The sequence below is a fragment of the Molothrus ater genome, chromosome 12 (genome assembly GCF_012460135.2).
Source record: "Molothrus ater isolate BHLD 08-10-18 breed brown headed cowbird chromosome 12, BPBGC_Mater_1.1, whole genome shotgun sequence".
Taxonomy (NCBI): Eukaryota; Metazoa; Chordata; class Aves; order Passeriformes; family Icteridae; genus Molothrus; species Molothrus ater.
Window position 1 is genome coordinate 1,575,983 of NC_050489.2, and position 21,963 is coordinate 1,597,945.

The 21,963-nt window shown below is 51.3% G+C and overlaps 1 protein-coding gene across 1 annotated transcript in view; it reads right to left on the minus strand.

Annotated features, from left to right (window-relative positions):
• The window catches only part of LOC118691410 (hydrocephalus-inducing protein homolog), a 74,395-nt gene that overhangs the window by 33,462 nt on the left and 18,970 nt on the right, over positions 1 to 21,963 (minus strand). Inside the window, exons 9-24 of the mRNA XM_054516180.1 lie at positions 21,477 to 21,669; positions 20,385 to 20,484; positions 19,091 to 19,209; positions 17,712 to 17,935; positions 15,714 to 15,781; positions 13,650 to 13,882; positions 12,733 to 12,833; positions 11,361 to 11,496; positions 10,749 to 10,913; positions 7,744 to 7,982; positions 6,345 to 6,471; positions 5,576 to 5,719; positions 4,179 to 4,319; positions 3,374 to 3,690; positions 1,088 to 1,205; positions 187 to 396 (exon numbers count right to left, since the gene is read on the minus strand). Coding sequence (XP_054372155.1) covers positions 187 to 396; positions 1,088 to 1,205; positions 3,374 to 3,690; positions 4,179 to 4,319; positions 5,576 to 5,719; positions 6,345 to 6,471; positions 7,744 to 7,982; positions 10,749 to 10,913; positions 11,361 to 11,496; positions 12,733 to 12,833; positions 13,650 to 13,882; positions 15,714 to 15,781; positions 17,712 to 17,935; positions 19,091 to 19,209; positions 20,385 to 20,484; positions 21,477 to 21,669 — 2,635 coding nt within the window. The remainder of the gene's footprint in view (positions 1 to 186; positions 397 to 1,087; positions 1,206 to 3,373; positions 3,691 to 4,178; positions 4,320 to 5,575; positions 5,720 to 6,344; positions 6,472 to 7,743; positions 7,983 to 10,748; positions 10,914 to 11,360; positions 11,497 to 12,732; positions 12,834 to 13,649; positions 13,883 to 15,713; positions 15,782 to 17,711; positions 17,936 to 19,090; positions 19,210 to 20,384; positions 20,485 to 21,476; positions 21,670 to 21,963) is intronic.

Sequence of the window (21,963 nt, forward strand, 5' to 3'; positions counted from 1 at the left end):
TCCCAGCATTGTGGAGAGGGTTGGAGATGGCCATTTTAGAGCAGCTTGGATGCCAGATGTGTCCCTCAAAGGTTGGACTTCCAAGCCCCAGAGCCAACAAAGGGGCTGGGAAGGGAAGGGAGCCCTGGAGCGAGGTGGGCAGGAACCCACCAAGGCAAGGAGCTGTGCCAGGGATGTGTGTGGTACCTGAGAGCCACAGTTGGTCTCCCGGGGGCTCACAGAGTAGCTGATGCATGCGGTCTCCCCAGTCAGCACCACCTCGTAGGTGGGGCCTCCCTCCACGTGGCACAGCGCCGTGACATTGGAGATGGTGTTGAAATGGCTACAGAAGGTGAAGGAGACCTGCTGGCTCTCTCCTGGCTGCAGCACACCAGACAGTGGCAGGATACTGAAAACCTGGAGGACAGGAGAGATTGAGCTGTTGAGCATGGCAATGGATGCAGAAGAGCATCTTGGAGCAAAGTGCAGCTGTAGCCAGAGGGGCCTATTCCCCAAACACTGCCAAATCACCCTAATCTCATCCTGCATCTGTGCCACTGACCAGTGCAGGGACCATGGGGAAAATCATCTCCCATCCTCACGGGTCAATGCATTAATTAATACACTACATTAAAGTAAACGTCTCCTGGCAGTAGAAATGCTCTCTGATGCACAACTTGCCTTTAAAAAGCCTTTCTTACTGCTTTTAGAAAAGGTGGACACTCAGAGTGAGAGCTCTTGGAGCTCAGGGAGCTCAGAGAAGAACTCCAGCCCAGCTCATCTGACTCCTGAGGCCTTTCCCCTTTCTCTCTGATATATATGGTGTGCTCTCAAGGTGCCTCAGCAAAAGCTCCTGCAAAACTTTCCTATGAGATGAGGTCCAGGGGGAGCAGTGCCCTCCACAGGTGCTGCACTGCGTCCTTGGGCAGCCCTACAATGTGTCCTGCAAGGCCTCTCCAACAAGCAGCTGCTTCAGCAGCACTTTGTGATGGGCCTGCAGGGATGGGAGGCCCCTCTGTGGCCAATGCTGAGGGCCCCCAGTGGCACTGGCAGCTCCAGCCCTGCTGGCCACACTGACAATGTGCAAGTGAGACAGATTCCCTCTTACCTCCTCTGCTTCCAGGGGAGTGTGCAGTACATCCGTGGGGGACATGGTTCCCACCAGCCCTAGTGGGATGTAATACCGTCCACGAGTTTCTGCTGGCACCTGGAAAACAAGCCATTTTCTGTGCTGGGAGGAAGAGACAGCCACTTTGCAAAGTCTCCCTTTGTAAGACAGCTCCAGGGCCAGCAGTGCAATAGCAGCTCTGGGTGAAAGCAGAGCCCTGCAAACAGGGAGTCTGGCTGTACTGGGAAGAGGCTCCATGGAGATCAGGATCATCCCAGCTTGCTCTGGGAAGCAAGCTGGAGGTCTTATCATCATGCTGCATATAAAAGCCTCATCTTACATTGCGAAGGAAACAAGGCAAAAAATCCCACACTCAACACAGGTCTGTAGGATCTGAGTGAGCTTCTCCAAGGAAAACTCTCCTGTTTCTCCCTCCCACACACTCCATGTCCAGCCACTGGCCCTGCTGCCCAGCCCACTCTCAGGGCACAGCACAGCAGGGCAGCAAAAAGAGAGGTCAGCAGCACAAGCATGACTTGTTGGTGGCAGGCTGGGGAGGCAACACAAGCACTAGGTGTACAAGAAAATCTACCTCTGCTCCTGAAGATTGGCTAACATCCTGAGATTCTTCCAGGGCTGTGACTGGCTCCTCCACATTTCTAATCCTGAGGCGTCTCCTTAGAGATGCTGAGGAATGCAGACTGGGTCTCTTCTCCTTTGGTGGTTGGGGTTTGAATTTATTAAGTTCATATCTGGAATATAACATAACTATGAACAGGGACCTGCAGTGGGAGGGAGGGACACCTGCACCAGCAGCTCCTGGCCAGGATGCAGCCCCTGGGTGGGTGCTGGCACACTGAACTGAGAAATGGTTGGATCCAGCCCTTCCCAATCCAGGCTGGAGCAGGTCTGTTCTAAAGGCAGCCCAGGGATGACACTGAGGTGCTGCAGCAGCTGCAACTGCTTGCATTGAGCAACTACAGAGGACAGGCATGAACAACTTGTGGGGATGCAAAAAGCACAGTGGGAGTGGCAAAGACAGAGAAGGCAAGCAGAAGGTGAGATCTGAGGCACCAAGGGGTAGAGCTGGCCACTGATGAGCCAGCACAGCCCCCACCCCCAGTGCCCAACACCAGAAACTGCAGCTCTACCAGGGATTTATCAGGAATGTTTCCCTGACAGTGTTCGGGGGCTTGGTTGACATTGTCCAACACTCCCAGGTGACTCAGGTCACATCCCCCATTTTAAATTGAAGCAGGTGCTCAGGGTAACTCTGCTTGTGTTTCTAATGCCATGTGAGGGACACAGCTGAGCTGTGCCTGCCTGTCAGCCTGCTGAGCTGCAAGTGCTCTCCACAGTCAAACACCACCTGGATGCTCCATTCCCAGACAGGCCTGTAATGACCTGCTCCCCAAAGAATCACTGTCTTTAGCTTTGTAGCTTGTTATCTAAGCCTGGGTTTCATTTCTGGATGAGGTGCTCTCTCATCATAACCCCCAAGAGATCCCTAATCATCTATTCCACTGTCTTTAGTTGTAATGAATAGTTTGAGGCAACTTCCCAGGACCATGGTGCCCAGAAAATGACATTTTTCACTCTAAAGTAGAAACTCTCTGGGAGACAGGGATAGGAGATAATGTGATGAACAAGTCCTGCTGTCAAGCACTACAGAACCCATAAGGGACATGTTGCAGTGAGGGAAAGTCAAAATGAGTAACAAGTGTCACAAAAAAAGGGAGTGAAGAATCCAAGGTGTCCACTGAAAGCTGACCCCTGGGAAAGAAATTGTCCTGGCAGTAAAGGAGTTGTCTCAGAAAAGAAGGGAAGGCTGTTCAGCTGGCTATTCAGCATCAGCCCAGGCACTAAGTAGCTCTTTGTCTGGTGTTGGGACTGTCTGGGCATCCTCCAGCACAATGCAAGGGAGGAAGGTGAGGAGCAGAGAGAAGCACCTGCAGAGAGGACCCATCCCAAAGCAGAGGGGCCAGAAGGGCCTCCAGCAGCACTGTGGGAGCTGGGACTAGGAGCCCTTCATCAAGGTGGACATTGCCTCATGCCACAGAAGTCTGAGAAAGCAGCTTTCACCCTAGCTTTCCTTCCCAGGGAAACCACTGTGGGGGCAGCACCAAATTGGTAGAAAACCCATTCCCTGGGCATCCAGCCTGAGCACAGCTGGTCGGTGTTATTTGCATAAGAAAAAGCCAGAAGCAGTCTGTCAGATCCCAGGCAAATAGTACAAACAGGACACCAGCAAGAAGAGCTTCAAGGGGAGGGCAAAGGTGCACATACCTCAACCTGTAAACCTGGCTCTTGGAGTGGAATGACCAGCGGTACTGGACGGGCAGTGGGCTGCAGTTGGTCATCTCCAGGGAACGCACTTCTTCAGCACCAGCCACGATGCAGCCAAACTCCAGGGAGCTGGGCTGCATTTGGAGATTTGGGAAGTGCACTTCTCCCCAAAGGATGATACGCTCCACAAAAGGATGGCCCCTGACCAAGTTTATATTCAGAATCTTCTCTTTTTTCCAGGTCTTAAAATCCAGTTCATAAGCTGGGTCAAACGCGACATAGAGATGACAGGTCTCCCCTACATCCACTCTCACAGGCTGCAAGGAGATGAGCAGTAATTAATCACCTGTGGGATGATGTCCCAAGGTCTGACAGCATGAAACAGTAAATGCTCCAAGTGACCCCAGCACGGGCTTCTCAGTTCATGGTTCATCTCCCTACAGCAGGGGTCTGGCTGCAGGCACCACAGGCCAGTCCAGGATCCCTCAGGCTCCCGTTTCTGTGCTCAGCCCCAGTACAAGGGGGTGGCTGCTGGAGAGCTGGCATGGCTTTCCAGGAGACACCTTCCCTGCATGGCTTGCCCAGACCCAGCTGCCTGCTCCCTTCTCCCTGTGCCTTAAAGCCAGGATGGATCTTCTCAATTCAGATAAGATTTTGATTCTTTCAGCAGCTTTGCTGATGCAGCTCAGGCCAGCCCACTGCTGATGCTACAGAATAAACTTCTTGACTCAAGGAGCTCCCAACAGAAAGGCACCACCACATCCCTCCTCTTCAGACCCCACTGGAGGAGGCCAGGGCTGCTCACCTGGCCACCTGGGAGGGGCTGCTGCTCCTTATCACAGACCAGGAACGGCCGCTCCAAGTCCAGCATGAGGTCCAGTGGCAGCATGCAGGTGTTTTTTAAAGCCAAAGGCTGGTACTTCAGCCTCAGGACATCACTGGGTTTCTATGGAAACAGGAGAGAAGGAAAACCAGCCTCAACTAGCCATAGACGTCCTTCTGCTTCTGATGCATCTCACATTCTTCAGCCCCACAAGTGCATCCATCTCTATTTACCCTTTCTATTTGTTTCTACCCTTCCAGGCAGTTTTTCTTTATAGCAGATGCTTTTCATGTTTAGAAACCACAGCATCATCTGGGGGACAGGGAAACACTCCCAAGTACAGATGAGGGAATAGGCCCCTGAGAGGAGGTGGCTGCTTGAACAAGATCTAAAGCAGAAAGTGAATCCAGGCCATTTGTCTGCAGATTTGTCTTTCTGTTGGGCAAAACAGCACTAGATGGTCCTCATTCCCATACAGTCATTTCTCACAGCCTTATTGGCTCTAGCAGCCTCATAAAAGCCTGGGCTCTTCCTTCCTGTCTGTGCATTGTGCTGGGCTTCCTGCATGGTTTAGAGAAACCAGAGACTTTGGGAAGCCAGTTCAGGAGGTACTGATACCAAACAGGTGCTGTGCCATAGTATGCAATAAATCAGTTTGTGTGTGTGGCATTGAGCAAAACCCAGGCAGAATCAGGGAGAGCTGAAAAGCTCCTAAATTACATCTGAACTGCCTGTTGCAGGGGGGATTCTGTACTTCAGTGGAAGCCTGGGAAACCAGAGGAGAGGCCTGAAACTACAGAAACCAAAGGATGAAAGATCTTCTCTTTTTTAGACAACTTGCAGGAGAGGGAAAGGTGATGCTGGAGTTGGGATCCAGAGACTAAAGGGCACCTGCTCTGCCTCAGTGTTATCACTGCAGCTGCAAGATGTCTGGGGTTCTTTGAAGCAGGTGAGACTTGGGAAATGCACAGAGCTGTACCATATAACTATATCATAAAGTATTCATGCCAACAGCAGAGAAGGCAAAGAGACACAGGAGGTGATGGGTTTTTCCTTGTCAGCCTGAGGAATTCACAGGAATCTCCATTTTTCCCAGCTTCCCTACAGCATCAGTGTACAGACATCACCGTGCCATGGAGCATCCTCCAAAACCTCCCTTTACAGTGAGCACAGAAACTGGCATTTCTCTGGAAGTGGCCACAATCCCCCTTGGCAGTGCAGCTGTAACTGCAATTTTACTTTGGGGAAATTAAATACCAGTCTCATCTCTAAAAGCATCTTCACTCACTTTACAGAGTGAAGCGTAAAGAGGGGCTTTAACACAAGCACACACCCCCCTCAGCCATGCTGTTAAATGCTAGGATGCAATCCAGACTTACCTTGTTCACCCGGAAAGAGAAGTGTGTGGCTGACATTTCTATAGAGGGGTGAATAAACTTGCAGGTAAGGACTGTCTCTATTATCTTCTCTGTCCTGCTGGTTATCATACTGACAGCTTCACACATCACATAATCCTGCACCTCCTGCATGCAAGAGTCACTTGTCACCAGTGGGTGGTGGCAGAGCATCCAGCAAATGCCCTCCACTGGCTCAGCACCCACCCACCACAGGCTCTATTCTTGCCACAGAGTTATGGTCACTGGCCCCTTTTCTTCCAGTGATGCAGCCTATTTATTTTGTGCTCAATTGTCTGTAGTACTGTATCCCAATACCCACAAAAGGCACTTGTGAAATACTCCCTCTCTTCCCAAGGCTTTTGTTTTACTCTGTGCTTACCCCAGATAAATCACTTGGCACTTGTTTAATTCACTTTCTTTTTGGGCTCTTAGACTAAGTGTAACTTATTTCTATGCCCTTCTTTGCTGACTAAGCATGCAGCACTGTTTGCCCAAAAAGAGCAATATTTCCTTCCACTGCTGCTTTGGGATCAGCACTGGGTTTTGATAGCTGTGGAATCACAATGAAGTCTCAGCTGGTCTGATGGTGGCCAGCAAGGAAAGCAACTGGTGCTGCCACAGAAACGTGTGGTCTTACATCAGCTTCTTGAAGGCCTCTGCTCATTTGCCCAGGCAAATGTCAAGGGCCTGTGGAACAAGCCCAGAGGAGGGGCTGATGGTTCCCCAGGCTCAGCCATGGTGGGGACCTCACCTGTGGGATGCGGGAGAAGCCTCGCAGCACCATGTCCTCAGACTGGCCTGGCTGCAGGTCCATCAACAGTGGCTCCAGCCCAAACACGGGGCTGGCACGTTTGGGGCCCTGGGAATCATCCCTGGGGCTGCTGAGGGTTGAGACACTCTGGCCCTCCTGCTCAGATGGGCTGTGGCATTCCACACTCCAGAAGAGCCGATGGAAATGGTGGCCCCTGTTTCTTACTTTGAACTGATGAATACAGGGCATGAGGCTGGAATAGAAGGCAGGATGGAAAATAGTATGGGAGTAGCTATTTCCCTGGTCATCAGATTGCTCCCAGTGAGCAACCTGAGGTGTTAATTTCTTGGAGACTGTCTACATTTCCAGCTCCTAATGTGGACCAGAAATAGTGTCTGATAAGGTGCCCTTTTGACGTCATTATTGCAAAGGGAAATATGCTTATAATGGTAATGTAACATTTTCCAGGTGAGGCTAACAGGAGGTGGTGTTTTCCCCCAGAATGTTTGTTCTGAGTTGATTCATACTGTTGCTGTATTTTGTATTAATCTGTGCCTGAAACTGTTACTGAATCTTTGAGATCCTGCACTTGGGGACCTTGTGTGTGAGGGTATGACTGCAGACATTTCTAAAAGCCAGCTCGGAGACAGTTTCTGGATGATACCAGCAAGCTGGTAAAAACTGCCTGCTCCAGGAGAGGACACCAGGGGTGCAGAGCCTCTCTCATTCATAGTAGCTTTGGTTTTGCACTGCTAGCCATTTGTAGAAACTTCATTTTGCATTAGAAACTGTTTGGAAGTGAACTTTGCAAACTCTGCTGGCAGTGAAAAATTGAGCGAGGCCCTGGGCAGAGCAGGGCAGCAGCAGAGCCCACGAACAGCACGAGGAAGCGGCGGCAGCAGCAGTGCAGACCCCGCACAAACCAGAGAGTTTCCATCTGCCTCTGGAACTGCTCTGTGGGCTCCTGCCTTGCCGGTGGGGGTTGTCACCCTCCTGTCTCTTTGTTCCCGGGGCCCCTGCTTGCCATTTTGGAAGGGAAGGGTGTGATGCCATCTTCCCTTGGTGCCTCAGCCACATGGAGGGACCTGCCTCATCTGGGCACCATTTCGGGAACCTTTTGTTCTGGGGGAACCTGCGAGATCATTTCTTGGTCAAGTGAGGACATCAACGTCTTAGAACTAAAGACAATTCAATGGCAATTTAACAACTGGTTTCCCTGTCAGTGGCTTTTGAGGGTGTCTAACAACTCTCAACTGGCCCTCACGTGTTTCTAAAGGAATCTCTGCCTTCAGGGAAGAGTCAGGGCTTTGAACACTGAAGAAGACTTTGCTTGAAGGACGACAGCAAAACTGCTCCTTGTTGAGACAGGAGGCGAGGTGGGGGTGGAGAGATCTCCTACCTGAATTGGTATCCCAAGTTGAGCTCTGGGCTGAATGGCTTGTCTAAGACAATTGTGGTGCCAGTGCTCAAAGCCACCAGCCAGAAGGCGGTGCAACGGTTGCTCCCAAAGAACAGCCGGACAGGGACAGAAAAAAGCCCCGTGTCATCCAGCGTTGCTGTGACAGTCACAGACACCTCACCCTCAGCAGGGATCACTCCTTTGCTGGGTTCAATGGCACAGCAGTGGGGTTTGCGAGCCTGTAAGACAAGCACAACATGCATTTAGGAAACTACCCTGGTCTCTTGTGGGGTACAAGAGAAGAAAGACTAAAGAGGGGATGATAAAAATCATAAAGGCTTAAAATCCCTAAAATGCAGTATTGGGCAACAGCAGAGCTCATACAACCTGTATTTTCCCCTCCTTTAATGGACTCACCTAACTAACCTAACTATAAGGGATGCTTATCCTCAGGAGAGTGTTCCTTCCCCAGTCTTTCTCTGCACTGTGGGCCAAGGAAAGCTGCTTTCTCTCTCCTGGCCTCTCACAAAGGCTCAAGGCCAGAGGAAGCAGGACTGCTCAAATCCCACTGCAGAAACCACATGGCTGGAGGACACTGCTGAGAGCCTGAAGAATGTCTCTGCAAAACCAGTTGTGCAAAACCCCAACAGCAAACTATTTTTTCCCAAGGGGCCATCAGTGCTTCTCAACATCCCCTAAAGGACTGAAGCCCTCACTCCCCACCAATCATCAGCTGTAGAGAGATGCCCCAGTGCCCTCTGCCTAAAGAAAAGTCACCTCCAAATGCTTATAGCAGAGCAGGAAAGCAGGAAGCAGAAAGAAAACTGGATGCATGTGCTCTGTGGGCATGGCCCACTCTTCCCAAGAACTCTTGTCATCTGCTTTCTCATGGACTTCACAGATTGGCCAAGAGAGCTGGAGGCTGCCCAAAGGAGGGAGGAAAGGCCTTGCACCAGCACAGCTGTGCAGACACAGCTCTGCAGGTCTGGCCCTGGCAGGAGCACATGAAACCCAACCTTTACACACCATGAGCACCCAGCCAAGGGGCATTGCTCCCTGCAGAGGCTGAAAGCAGAACTCCATTGTGGAAATAGCTGGAAAAGCAGCAAGAGGAAAATTCACACCCCTCCTCCTTGGCCCAGGAGGCTGTGGCTGGACTCTCCCACATGACCTGATGCTTTATCCACAGACACAGACAAGTCCATGGTATCAGGTTTTAACCAGCTCCACAAGTTCAACACACCCAGCATGAAGAAGAACAAACCTCAAGCCCCTCACAGATCTCCCCCTCCAGCAGACATCCCACCCAGCCCCAGGCCCAGCCTACAAGCCCTTCCTGGCTGCACCAGCCCTGCTCCCCCTGCCAGGGGAGCAGCCCCAGCTCCTTCTGCCCTATGCAGCCCCCACATATTAAACAGCCTTTCTCTGCAGCTGCTCCCCAAAGATGCTCTTCAATAGCACAGAGATCACAGGCTGGGGGGTGCACAACCCCCACCCTTGTCCTTGTGTGGACAGCCCAGCTGGCTTGACCCCCAGGAGGTGTGAAAATTGCCTCCCCACCAGCAGTCTGAGGACACACCTCACACCCTGCTCTCTACTATTAACAGCAGTTTGGCACAAAGCAAATGTAGATGGGACAGGGAAACCACAGTGAAATCCATGCTCTGGGGAGCAAAGGACCACAGGTTTCTCTTGATCGCAGAGCTCCAAAATGTGACACACACAGCTAAAGACCTTCCATAAAATTAAGGGAGAACTTTGTCAACACAACCCAGATTAATTGCTGCTCCAACATCTCTGCACCTGATTTCACTGAGAGGTGCCCCAGCTAAAACCACTCCAGAGCCAGGTTCCTCTCGCTTCGCTCAGAGGGAATATTGGAGTATCTTGCCTCCTCTCACACAGGACAGTATGGAAATCTTGCATATAAAAACCGAGTCATGGCTGCTACTGACCAGTCCATTTCCCTGGAAAACAGCCCCACAGATACTTACAACCTCCATCCTGAAGTCTGTAGGGACGAGACTGTTGTTGAAGAGGGTGAGGCTTCGTGAAGTAGGCTGTAGAGCTGGGATCCTGCCAAACTCTATCAGCCTGGGACTTGGGTAGAGTTCTGCCAGCCGTCCAGAGCTCCGTAATTCTGGTCTCTGTTCCAGGAAGCAGGCAAGAAAGATTTCAAAAAAAAACCAAAACAAACCATAACAGGGAAACCTAAAAAAGCTTAAACAGCTCAACTCCACTCAAGTTGTTTCTTTAGGGACTACTTCCACTTTCCAGCTGAAATGCTGGGCTTTTGGGGAAAAAAAAAATACATATTCACCTCCAAATTAAAAAGGATTAAGGTATGAGAAACTTTCAAACCACAAATTATTGGCCCAAAGGTAGAAGCTTTGCAAGAAATTTCTAGTTAAGATCAGGCTGAGAGTTAAACAACTGGTTATTCTGGTGGGGAGAAACCCTCCTCTTTAAGGGAAGCAGCCTGATAGTAGAAAGCAACTGTTTGTGAGACTTCAGCTTGCACTGCCTGTCCTTCCTGTTCACTGATTTACAGGCAGTGCCACAATGGCCCAGGTTCAGATGTTTGGTGCCACCTAGGGAATTTGGCATCATCATTTCCATCTGTTTTAATATAAATTTAAATCCTTCTCCAACCACTCTTCAAATGCCAGCTTTCCTTTCTTTTACAGAAGGCTCAAGGTTCCCAGAAATCTTCTGACATCCTCTTTTGTGCTCAGAGAGATGAGAAGACATTTTAAAACAGACGTTTCCAAAATAACCAGCATTAAAGATTAATTAACTAAAATAATCCTTGATTCCAGCTTAGATGAGCTACCTTCTCTGTCAGACACTGAGATTGCCACCTCTAAGGCAGGAGCTGTTTGTGCCACCATCCCTCCTGTCCTTCTCCCCAGCAGCCTGTGCCTGTTTTCCCCGGCAGAATCCCTGTCCCTGTGCACCCTGCCAGGAGCAGTTGCACACAGGCTCACATCTCCCCTTGTCCTCACCAGGGGGTTTCTCTCATCCCCGAACACGCCGATAAGAACGTTGGTGAAATGCCTGTCCAGTGTTTGGACTTCGATTATAACTGGGATCTCTGCAAAGCTGTGAGGCTGCACAATCCCACAGGGCTTGGGGCTGGAGTAGAGTACAGGAGAGTTGTCCTTGCGTTGCTGGAAGAGACAGAATGAAATGCAAATTTAGAGGGACCTCTGAAGAAACCTTAAACTCCTGAACATCCATGCAACAGCAACTTACACACATGTTTAAAAATCCCCAGGACAAAGGTCAAAGGCACAAACAAGATGCAAGAATTGTAGGCTTAGCATTCTCAGGGGGTCCTGCAAGGAGGCTGCCAGCACAGGCATTGGTGTCTGTGGATGCAGCAGCTTTTCACAACTAAGATCTCCCACAAGAAAACACCCTGAAGACTAGACTAGAACATAAACTGTTTCCTCAGGAGGTTGAACTTCATCCTAAAGTTTACATTCAGGTAGGATCCTGTTCTCAGCAGGTCTTTAAGACTGAATAGAAACCAGCAAGGCTTTATCCAAACCCTTTTTTTCCCCTAATAATCCCCTAATAATATTTGAGAGGAGGAAGTGGATGTGATGCCAAACCTGGGGAATGAGCCCATAGCAGCCAGGAAGGTCGGTGTCATTTGCAATGAGGAACTTCCTCTCGTAGGGCACATTCGGGTGGCACTCATCGTGTAGCAGGATTTCAGGGTACACCCGCAGCGCAGGAACAAGACACCTGGGCAAAGAGATGACCCCAGGGCAATCAGAGATACTGAGAGAATGGAGAACATTTACCCCCAAAGATTGTGCAATGGAGCAGAACACATTGGTCACTGTCCAATGCACATTGAACAGCCCTACAGGGATAAATTGCCTTCTACCTCTTCCCACTCCAACATGTCTTGTCAAGGAGGGGCAAACCCTGAGAGGCAGCACCCAGAGGCTGCCAAGTGCCCCAGGCAGAGCCCTTTGCCCCACAGCTGCCTCAGCCCCTCCTTTACCCAGGAAGGCTTGACAGGACTCCTGGAACAGTCCCAGTGACCCACGAGCTCTGGGGGAGCCTTCCCAACAAGGATCAGTGCTCCCTAAGGCCCAAGGAACACACAACTCCAGTGTCTCAGTACAAATGACTCCCTTCTCTGCCATGGTGCTGTGGCCCTGCCTGAGAACTCAGCTGCTGGCCCCAGCCTTGGAGGGCACGAGACAGCAGCTGCCCCACAGAGTGGCTGATCAGCCCCTGCCAGGCCCTGCAGCTCCCTGGCTCCTTCACTGCACAGCTCCAGGCACTGACTGGCCCCAGCTCCATTTGCTTGACAAAATGGCAGCCCAGGCACTGCCTGCATGGCTCTGCCTGGGAGAGGGAACAGCACCAGGGAGCTGCATCCCTCTTGGCAACACACTGACACCCACAGCAGCACAGCAGGGTGGAATTCTGCTGCAGCAACAACGACTTTTGGTTTAAGTCTGAGAACATTAAAGCTCAAAATAGGAAGCACAGGGAAGGAGAAAAACTGGAGCTGACCTGCCACATAAAGGGCTGCTTTCCCCTCATAAGATCTTGCCCCCACCACTCTTTCTGTGAGCCACTTTCCCCTGTCACATGCTCTCATTAACATAACCAGACCCTGACTCTCAGCAGCTGCCTGGTGTGTCCCAAACCAGCGCATGGTGGTCACAACCAGCACAACTCCACCTCTTGTAGGAAGGAGAGGAGGCCCTTGGGAAATTTGTTCCACCTCAAGCACCAAAACCCAGGCCAATAAAAATATCATTCCTGATCCCTTTAGAAAAAGGCCCAGGACCGTGCTGGGCTGTGAGCAGGGGTGCTTTTCACCACAGGCTGCTGCCCAAGCACTGCTGTTCTCATGTCCAGCTGGCACAACATGAGGGCATTAACTAGCACTTCTCCTTGGCAGCTGCAGCCAGCAAAGCCTGTGCAAGGCAGTGCCTGGGGGAGGCCAGGCAAGGGTACCTGGCTGTGATGACCAGTGCTGACATTTCCTTGCCAAAACCCTCCAGGTCTACCAGCATTCTCTGGTAGAAATCCATGACGGTGTTGGAGCACAGGGTCACCTGGTGGAAGAGAAGAACAGTCAATTCTTCCTTACAAAAGCTCATTATCCACGTGTAATATCCTCCAGTTCTTGTTTCATGGTAAGGAAAGGGCAGATTTTGCCTTAATTCTTCTGCTGGTCCATGTTAGAGCACAGTCTTTGAGAGTAACAAAAGCCTTCTGGCAATACCAGATTTGTTAAACACACCTTGCTATCACAGCATAGGTCAGCTTCATTAAAACATTAGACTAAAGCTCTATGCACCACTGCATTCAAATTAAGGGGCCAATTTTTCATCTGACTAGGATGACATAAATGCAGAGGAAATCTGCTGACTTGAACACAATGAGTTCAGCTTCACAGCAGGAAGCTGAGGGCAAAGTGTGGTCTAGCAGGTGCTGGGCAGTTCATGGCTGCAGAGTGTTTTGTCTCCACTGGAGATCCTGCAGTGAACACAAATCATTCTGCTCCCCAGGAGGGGGGAAATGAGACCAAGAAGAAAAGCTAACTGCTTTATACAATGACATCTCTCTAACAGCCACCTTCTGCCCTCATCTTCGCTCTGCCCACTTGCAATCAAAGAAATCGCTCTCAAAAACACAAGAATGGCTTCAGGCCTTGACCATAAGGTATGAGACCTCAGCATGTGATTTTGGAAACCAAACAGTGCTCCCTGAGGAACATCCCGAGTAAGCCAGCTAGCAGAGGCCTCCCAGCAGTGCAGATCTCTCACTGCCAGGATGCTCAAAGCTGGCACCAGAGCTAAAGCCCTCCCACACTGCAGTGCAGCTCCAGCCCTGGTGCTGCAGCGTCTGTGGCTGGGCTCTGGCCGTACCTCGATATCCTGGTGTCCCTGGGGGAGGATGGTGCCTTGGCTGGGATTAATTGTGAACTCCTTGGGCTTCAGATAGAAATGAATTCCCTCCTTCCAGGATGGGTCACCTTCCTTGCGTATTTGATCAAAGCTGCTCACAGCCGGCTGCGTGCCATCGTCCAACATGCGGAGCTGGAACGTCAGGGGCACCGGGGAGCTGTTGGTGAGGCGGCAGCGCCGCGTGCAGGGAAAGCCTGGGGAAGGACACAAATATCCATTCAGGCACCCATTATGGCATGATCCTGGGGGAATATCCTGGCAGGATGAAAGTGGGATTGGAGTTGAGCTCTTTATGATCTGAACTACAGCTCAGCGAGAAGCTGCGTGAGGAATGAATCGTCACTGAGTTCCCTTGGACACTGATTCCAGACCGCAGCCTTGAAAATGCCCACTCCTAGCCCTGCTGAACACTGCAAGCTTCTCTCTTTGGGATGGGGAGGAGCTCCCTCACCTGCCCCAAACCAGCACCAGTTCTCTCTCAGTGATGAGTGTGCACCCAGACCCAGCATTTACTCTGAGAATTCAAGCTGTCAAATTCCCTGGTCAGCTTGCCAACACTACCACCATTTTCAAGATACATAAACAGTGAGTTGTCATTGAGAAGAAGCTACAGCAAAAGAAAGTGAGGATGGAATCAGGAACTAGAACATGATGCAAAGCACCCTAATGCACTTTCTCACTGCAGGACCCTTAAAGCATCTCTTGGTTTGGGCCAGACTGAGCACATGACAGCTCAGAGCCCACTCAACTGGGGGCACACCCCAACCTTGCTTTGAGATTAGCAATTAGGAACCAGGCCCCACCTCAGCCAACAAACAGGGACATCACAGCCATGCTGCTCACTGTGATTGCTGCCTGCAAGGGTTTCCCCCACTTTAGATCTGAGATTTGCTTTCCATCCTGCAAAGCCAGAGATACAGCCACTCATGGTGGGGATGTCCCGCAGAGCCCGCAGAGCAGCCACAGCCTGCTCTGCAGTGCACATCTGGCTGGGCTGGCAGCTCTGTGGGGAGGACACTTCTCCCCAGGCCTGCTCACCAAGAGTCACTGGAACACAGATGGGGAGAAAAAACAACTGCAGCTGCAGTCCAGAGCTTCTCTGTGCCCACCCAAGTGACCACTGCCAGCTCCAGCAGTGACTCCAGCAGGGAGGCAAGAGAGGCGCAAAAAGGACAAACCCAGATGTCAAAACCTCAAATGAGACTGAGGCCAGCACATGCAGACAACAGTCAAGAGTTGAAAAGAAGCAAAGATACAACAGCTGCCTTCAGCTGAAGAGATTTCAGGAATGAAATCGGATTAAGTAGGGTGAATCTCCTGTTTCAGAACCATATTTCTATCTGTTGCCTTTCTTCTTTCATTTATTCAAAAGGCAACTTGACAAGTCCCTCAGTGGTGATGCAGGGTGGGGAAGAAGCAGCTCAGGAAAGGCAATTAGTTTTCTTAAAGTTTATGAACTTCATTAATATGGGTTTAGGCTTCATAGTGAATATTCCCCTTGGTCTGGGAAGGGGGACAGGGGTTTTGGGGGGTTTTGGCCCTGGGGGTGGGCTTTTCTGGGATCTCCACAGCTCCTCCTGCCTTTGATCACAACTACGCCAAAGGGGATGAACACTAGTTGGTGGGTTGGAAACTTCTGTTATTGTGTTCTTGTTTGTGCTGTCCTGATATATTCTAGGAAAGAACTGTTATTCCTTTTCCCATATTTTTTTGCCTGGAAGCCCTGTAATTTCAAAAGTATAATAATTTGAAGGGAGGGGGTCCTCTTTCCATTCTAGGAAGATTCCCACCTTCCTTGGCAGACATCTGTCTTTTCAAGCAGCACAGAGACACCAGAAAATACTGACTTTCTATTCCTTGCTTCCATTGGATCTCACAATGGCAAAATGCCCCCTGAGGCACCAGCCCTGCAGCCCTGCAGTTCCCAGCCTGAAGAGGCTGCTGGGGCAGACCAGGAGTGAGGGATGCTTTTCTGTTGGAAGGCACAGATCCCTGACGCTGTGTCCCAGCCCAGGCAACACTCACCAAAGGAGATTTCACCGAAGTTGATCTCATCGACATCGAACTCTAAACTCGGTGCGGTGACGCTGCCCCTGGAGGCCGAGGACAGAGCAGGAAAGGGCTCGGTTAAAGGAATTGCAAAGGTCCGGCTGTCGTGGCTCAGGGCACAAAACCTGGGCTCAGGGCACCCTGGGTTTCCAACCAACACAGCACCGTGTGCTCAGCACAGGGCCCTGTGCACAGGGGGCAGCTCAAGCCAAGTGGCAGCAGCCAACAGCCCCTGATGGGCTCTGGGCACAGGGCAGGCAGGAGAAGCCCCCGGGTTGCTGGGGGTCCCATGAAGGACCCTGAACACACACCCAGACATGGCTCCATGCCTCAGTTTCCCCATCTGCAATGGGATGGACATCAAGGTGTCCCCACAAGCTTCTGTAAGCAGCCCTTCCAGCCACAGGTTCCCTGCTTTGCTCCTTCTTAGCTGCAACTGCTGTTCCCATGGAGGAGCTTTCTCAGGATTTTGACCCACATAATCATTACAGAGTTCTGAGACATGAATCCAGGGGAGCCCCAAACATCCTCTGGAAAGAGCAGCAACAGTTCTACCCAGGGGACAGATGAATTCTAGAGGAAAGGACCAGCTTGTCAGCAGTGCCCCAGCTGGCACAGCCAAGAGCAAGAGCTTCAACAAGCAAACAAGGCTGTCCTGAATCTAGCACAGCACCTCCCCTGGCCTTGAACTCAGCAGACACACTCCAAAAGTCACCAACATCCACTGAAATCAGCACTTGAAGCTGCACTCATAAATAAACACTCATGAGTTGATTTCATGGTTGATGCCAATCAATGCCCACTCTGCCTTTTGGTTCCAAATCAAGGAGCAGTGACCTGGGCCTTGTGTTGTATTCACAGGACTGCCCCTGGCTCTGCTCTGCACATCCCAACAAGAGACACCTGCCCTTGCTCCAGGAGAAAGCTGCTTATGCAGAAACACCCCATGAGCAGTTTGGGGGAGGGACAGAGGAGAATCAATTATTTGATGGTGAAAGGTTCCCTCTTGATTTCCAAACTAAAAAAGCAGCACTTTTCCTCCAAAAACAAAGCCAGCATACTTGTTTCTCCACTATGGGCACACCTACTCACCACTTTTCTCTTGCTAAGGAATAACTTCCTTGTTCTTTTTAATCCATTTCCCTTAACTCATTGGTATAATAGACTGCAGATTGTTTTCATTTGTTGACTGCCTTGAGCCAGTGCCTGCCAAGAGCAGCAGCCCAGCTCCAAAGCTGCAGAGCAGCCAGCATCAGCTCTCCTGCTTCTACTGCATTATCCCAGCAGCACATGGCTCAGGCTGGCAGGGACAAGGCCTCACGATGCTGTGGTGCTGAGGACTGAGCTCTGCCTCCCCTATGATCAGCCCTTCTCCCTTTGGCTGGGCCAGGATTGTCTCCTGCCATGGCACCAGCCCACGGGATGGTGCCCCAGTCCTTGGCACAGCCCCTGCTGCACAGTTCCTGACTCCCACATCAGCCCTTTGCTGGCTGTGCAAAGGAGGCACCAGAGCACTCTGTGCACAGGAGCTGGGAGCACGGTCTGTGCCCCACAGCATGGCCATGAGAGGGGAGCTGATGCTGCTGCTGCCCATCTAGCATGGATTATTAACACAAGTTTTTACAAACACTGCTGCTGGGGCAGAATCACCCAGGCTGGCCCATCTGCAAAGCCCTGGGGGCCTTGCTGGGTGTTCAGCTGGGACATCCCAGAGCAGCTGCTGCCCAAAGCTGATCCATCCCACTGCCTGCCATGGCCCAAGGCACAGGGAGATCCCTGCAGGGAGGAGTCATGCCAGCTGCCAGGCACCACAGAGGGCAGAAGGCATCCTCACACTAAGGTAATGCCAGGATCACAGCAAAGATTAGGACCTCAGGAAACACCTTTTTTCTCTGCTCAACCCCAAAAGGAGGTAGGTGGGAGATGTCCCAGAGACAGCCACAGATGTGCCCACCCAGCTGCCAGGGTCCTTACTTGATGGTCAGGACAGCAGGCGTAGGAGATCCAGCCACACTGAACTGGAACTCCTCCTCAAAGCTCCCCAGCACGGTGCTATGGAAGGAGATCTGAAGAGTCTGGCTCCCACCTGCTGCAATGATGCCCTCCTCGGGCTCAAACTTGAAGAGGGAGCCTACATCTGTGGTTGAAGTGATGTAGGTGAAGGGACCATCAAGAACTCCTTGGTTTATCAGCTTCACCTGAAGCAGCAAGAAATAAAAATGGAAATACATGTGGAACCATCTCTTCTTGTGAGTTCTTGTCTAATGATGCAATGAACACCCAGCAAAGGCAGAAGATGCTTTGTGCTGCTGAATGGCAGAAGTCAAAGAAATACAACAGGACAAGTTCTGCCTTTGGGTTTTCATGCAGAGCAGTGGCAACTCCACTGACCTGCAGTCACCCTGGGCTTATCCCATGGACACAGAGCAGTGCACCTCTGCTCAGCAGCACCCAGCTCATTGGGAGCTGGCCCTGAGAGCCCTGAGTGGGGTGATTGCAGCTGCAGAGTGAATCACCCCAGAGCTGCTGCTGCCCCAGTGAGCACAGCTCCAACAGCACCATCTACTCATTCACCTTTCCCATACCATGAAACAATACATTGAGAATGAGGCATCAGCATCAAAATGTGTAGACAGCATCATCTTTTGGTAAGAAAACTCAGTGTGTCTTTCCCTTCCACAGCCAAGCTTTTGAAAGCGTCTGGCATGATGTAGAGCCTCATTTTCTACCTCTTTCAGTTGCTCTCCCTTGATTTTTTTTTTTTCTGGAGGGAGAGGCAAATAGGTAGAAAACTCCTCTGCTTTATTCCCAGGAGCACTTTTCTCTTTCTAGGATCAGAGATGCACCGAGGCCAAAGTGTGGTGAGGGACTGCTCAGCAAAGGAGAGAACTCCCGAGCCTTTAGCAAGGGCCAGTACTGAGCCAGGAGGCTGGATGGCTTTCCTGTGACTTCCAGGAATAAGCAGGGACACTTGACTGGGAGCTGTTTGCAGAGGCTGAAGCTCAAAGGCAGCCAGTTTGTTGCAGCTGCTTCTGCAGAGCCCAGTCCAAAGGTGCCTTGTGTCTGGCACTGCCACAAACGCCTCTGAACATGCAGCTTTTGGAGCCAGTGCTGGTTTCATGGCCCAAGGGGTTGTTTTGCAGGAAGCCTCCCAGCTGATCCCTAAGGAAGGCTGCCTAAAAGCAGGGACTGGGGCTTCAGGAACAGACACACGTTTCTGACCCCCCAGGTTTGAGCAGTACATCAAATATTCCCTGCTCACAAGTGCCCAGGCTGGCAGCAATTCCACAGCTCCACCAGGCTTGCTGCCGCCTCAGGAGCCATCAGGATCCATCCCAAGCCCTGCTGCTCACCTCATAGACATGGGGGGTGTTGACAAGAACATTCTCAAGGTTCAGTGTAGGAGAGCTGAGTTCAATCAAGGGTCCTTGGCCTTCCCCTCTGAGGTGCAGGGGCAGCCTGCTCTCACGGCCTGGGGAGAGATGTCCATTGCAGTACAGTCATTGCCTCTGTCACACTGGATTTTCCAGGCTGCCTCAGTGCTAGTCCCTGACTCTGAGCTGGATGCAACCAGCTCCTGATGCTGCAGGAGAAGATATAGGCCCTTCTTTTCCCTCAGGAGATATCCCTTGGGGCTGACTTCTAATTTCTAACCCATTCCTTGGGCTGCTTTCCAATTTTAACCACCAGTCTGCTGAGTTTAAAACATCTCTGATGTCCTGTAGCAACAGGCCAAGGCATAATGGGTATAAATTGAAAGAAAGGAAATTTAGGTTAGATATTAGGAAGAAATTTTTTACTGTGGGGGTGGTGAGACACTGGGGCAGATTCCCCAGGGGTGAGGCTCCAGCCCTGAAAGTGTTCAAAGCCAGGCTGGATGGGGCTTAGAGCTACCTGATCTAGTGGGAGGGGACTGTTTGATCTTTAAGGTCCATTCCATCCTGAACATACTATAATTCTGTGGTTTCTTTTCCATGCCTTTAGAGAAGCTTTGAAATCCATTCAGTGAAGGCACAAAGCTCATAAAGAGCAAATTGCCAGGCAGCAATTGCCAAACTACCTGGCCCAGTAGCACATGACTTTGTTGCCAAAGTCCTCAACTTCTGACACTCAGCACTGTGTTCTATTTCCACAGACTGAGTTGCAAGGTGACAATTCCCACACAGGGACAGAAGCAAATGCTGGCCAAGGGTGCTCCTTCTACAACCACCCTGGGCTCAGTGGGGCTCAGCCACCTTTGGGCAGTGGGAGGTGATCCAGGCTCAGGGAGCACATTTACAATTCAGCTCCTGCTGCCTGATGATGGATCCATGTCAAATGGACCCATCCTGGAGGTGTCTAGAGGGGCTTAGTGCTTGTTCACTAAAGCTGCTCTGCTCTGGAGCTCTTTGGCCTTTGAGGAAATGCTGGCAAAGCCATGGCATGAAAACCTCTCCCTGCACTGCCTGGGCTGTTCTGGGATTGGTAACCCAGACACAGCATTCTGAGCCCTGGCCTAGCACAGGAGACTCCCTGGAAGCTGCAGGGCCAGGGGGGATGTGCCAGCACTGCCCTGCTGACCAGGGACTCTTCCCAGCAGTTACACAGGAGCCCAGGCTTGCACCATGGCCTCACTGTGGGTGAGAGAAGCAGAGGAAGGAGCTGTACCTGAGATGTTGCAGTAAGCCATACTTTGGTACCCCAGTGCCTCTAGGGGTTTGAAGATCACCTTGATTTCAGCCGAACAATTCGGCCCAATTTCTCCCTCCTACAACAGAAAGAGACAGCAAAACATTGCTCTTCAAATTCATGTTTCTTGTTTTTAACCACAGTCCTGTAAGCCTTGATTTAGAGCATCAATGATGAGTGAACAACACAAGGAGCCCAAGGAAACACTCCAAACCCAGCTCAACACAGCGCTGGAAGCTCTCAATGCTCAGCTGATCAGCTGCCTCTCTCCACAATATTCCTGCTGCTCTGACACAAGCTCTTGGGCACATCACGCTGCTGTCAGCTACATGGGATGTAACTGCCACTTTGCACTTGGCCTTAGATGGGCCACAGGAGTAACCAAGAAGAGAAGATGATCCCTTCCTTGGAAATAAAAATATTAGTTTAACCTGTTTTGAAAGAAAGCAGAGGTTGGCATTATTCTGGGCTTTACTGCAAGATGAGAAGGGATTTTTCTCCGTGCAGACACCAGGCATTCATCATCTCTCCCAATGCCAGGGCTCTGGCTGATGGGAGCACGTGGCAGTTTGCTTGCATCACCAGAAAAGGAAAAAGTTTTCTGTCCCTGTGTGCAGGAGAACTCCAAAGGCCCATTTCAACCTTGCACCCTTGTGTCCAGGCTCACACAAGGATGACACTGGAAGGGACACTCAGCAATAGTGCAAGGCGTGCTCACAGGAGGGGATTGGCATTTCTGTCATTAACCTTGGGCTGAATTTGGCCTCCTTTTGCCAGGGAACCATTGCAAGCCTCAGGTCAGTGTGTGAGCTGGCAGTGCTCCAACAGCCTCTGCTGAGCCCCACGTGTGGGGGGAGCCCCTGCCTACAGGAACTGCTCCCTGTGACACTGCAAGGACACGCACGCAGGGCCTTGAGCTCCAGCCTGGCAGCAGAGCTGGGCTGTGTCAGGCTCCCAGCCCTGCCTTGAGCCTGCAGGGCACAAATGCTTTGAGCAGGGAGCTCTGCAGCCGCTCCAGAAAGGAGGAGGAGGAGGAGGAGGAGGAAAATGAGGCTCTCAGCTATCACTTACCATTGGCTCAATGAAAAAAATGTCACTGGAGAACAGCATGGAGTCTTCTTGCACCTTTGCCATCTTCTCCTGGACCATGCTGCTCAGGAGGGCACTGCGATCTTCATAAGAGCCCTTCTCCTTCTCCATTTTTTTCTCCTTCGTGAATTTTTCCAGCCTCGCCTCACTCGGTGGGTGCAGCAAAGGACGCTGCCTGCAGCCCCAGGGAGAGACAAGGCCAGCAGATGGTTTCATGAGCCACAGATTTGCAGAGAGAAGTGGGAGTGCAGGAGAGCAAAGCACCTGGGGAGGAGCAGCAGCAGCAGCTCCCCAGCAAGGGCTGACCCCAAGCCATGGGGGTCCCAGATGGATCAGAGGATAACTTATTCACTGGCACAGCAGGGAGTTTTACTCCACACTTGCAAGCTCAGCAGAGGTTTCCAAAGCCAGCAGCCCTCAAGAGAACCTCCTGGCTCAAAGCCTCTGCCAAAACTGAGGGAGAATCCAC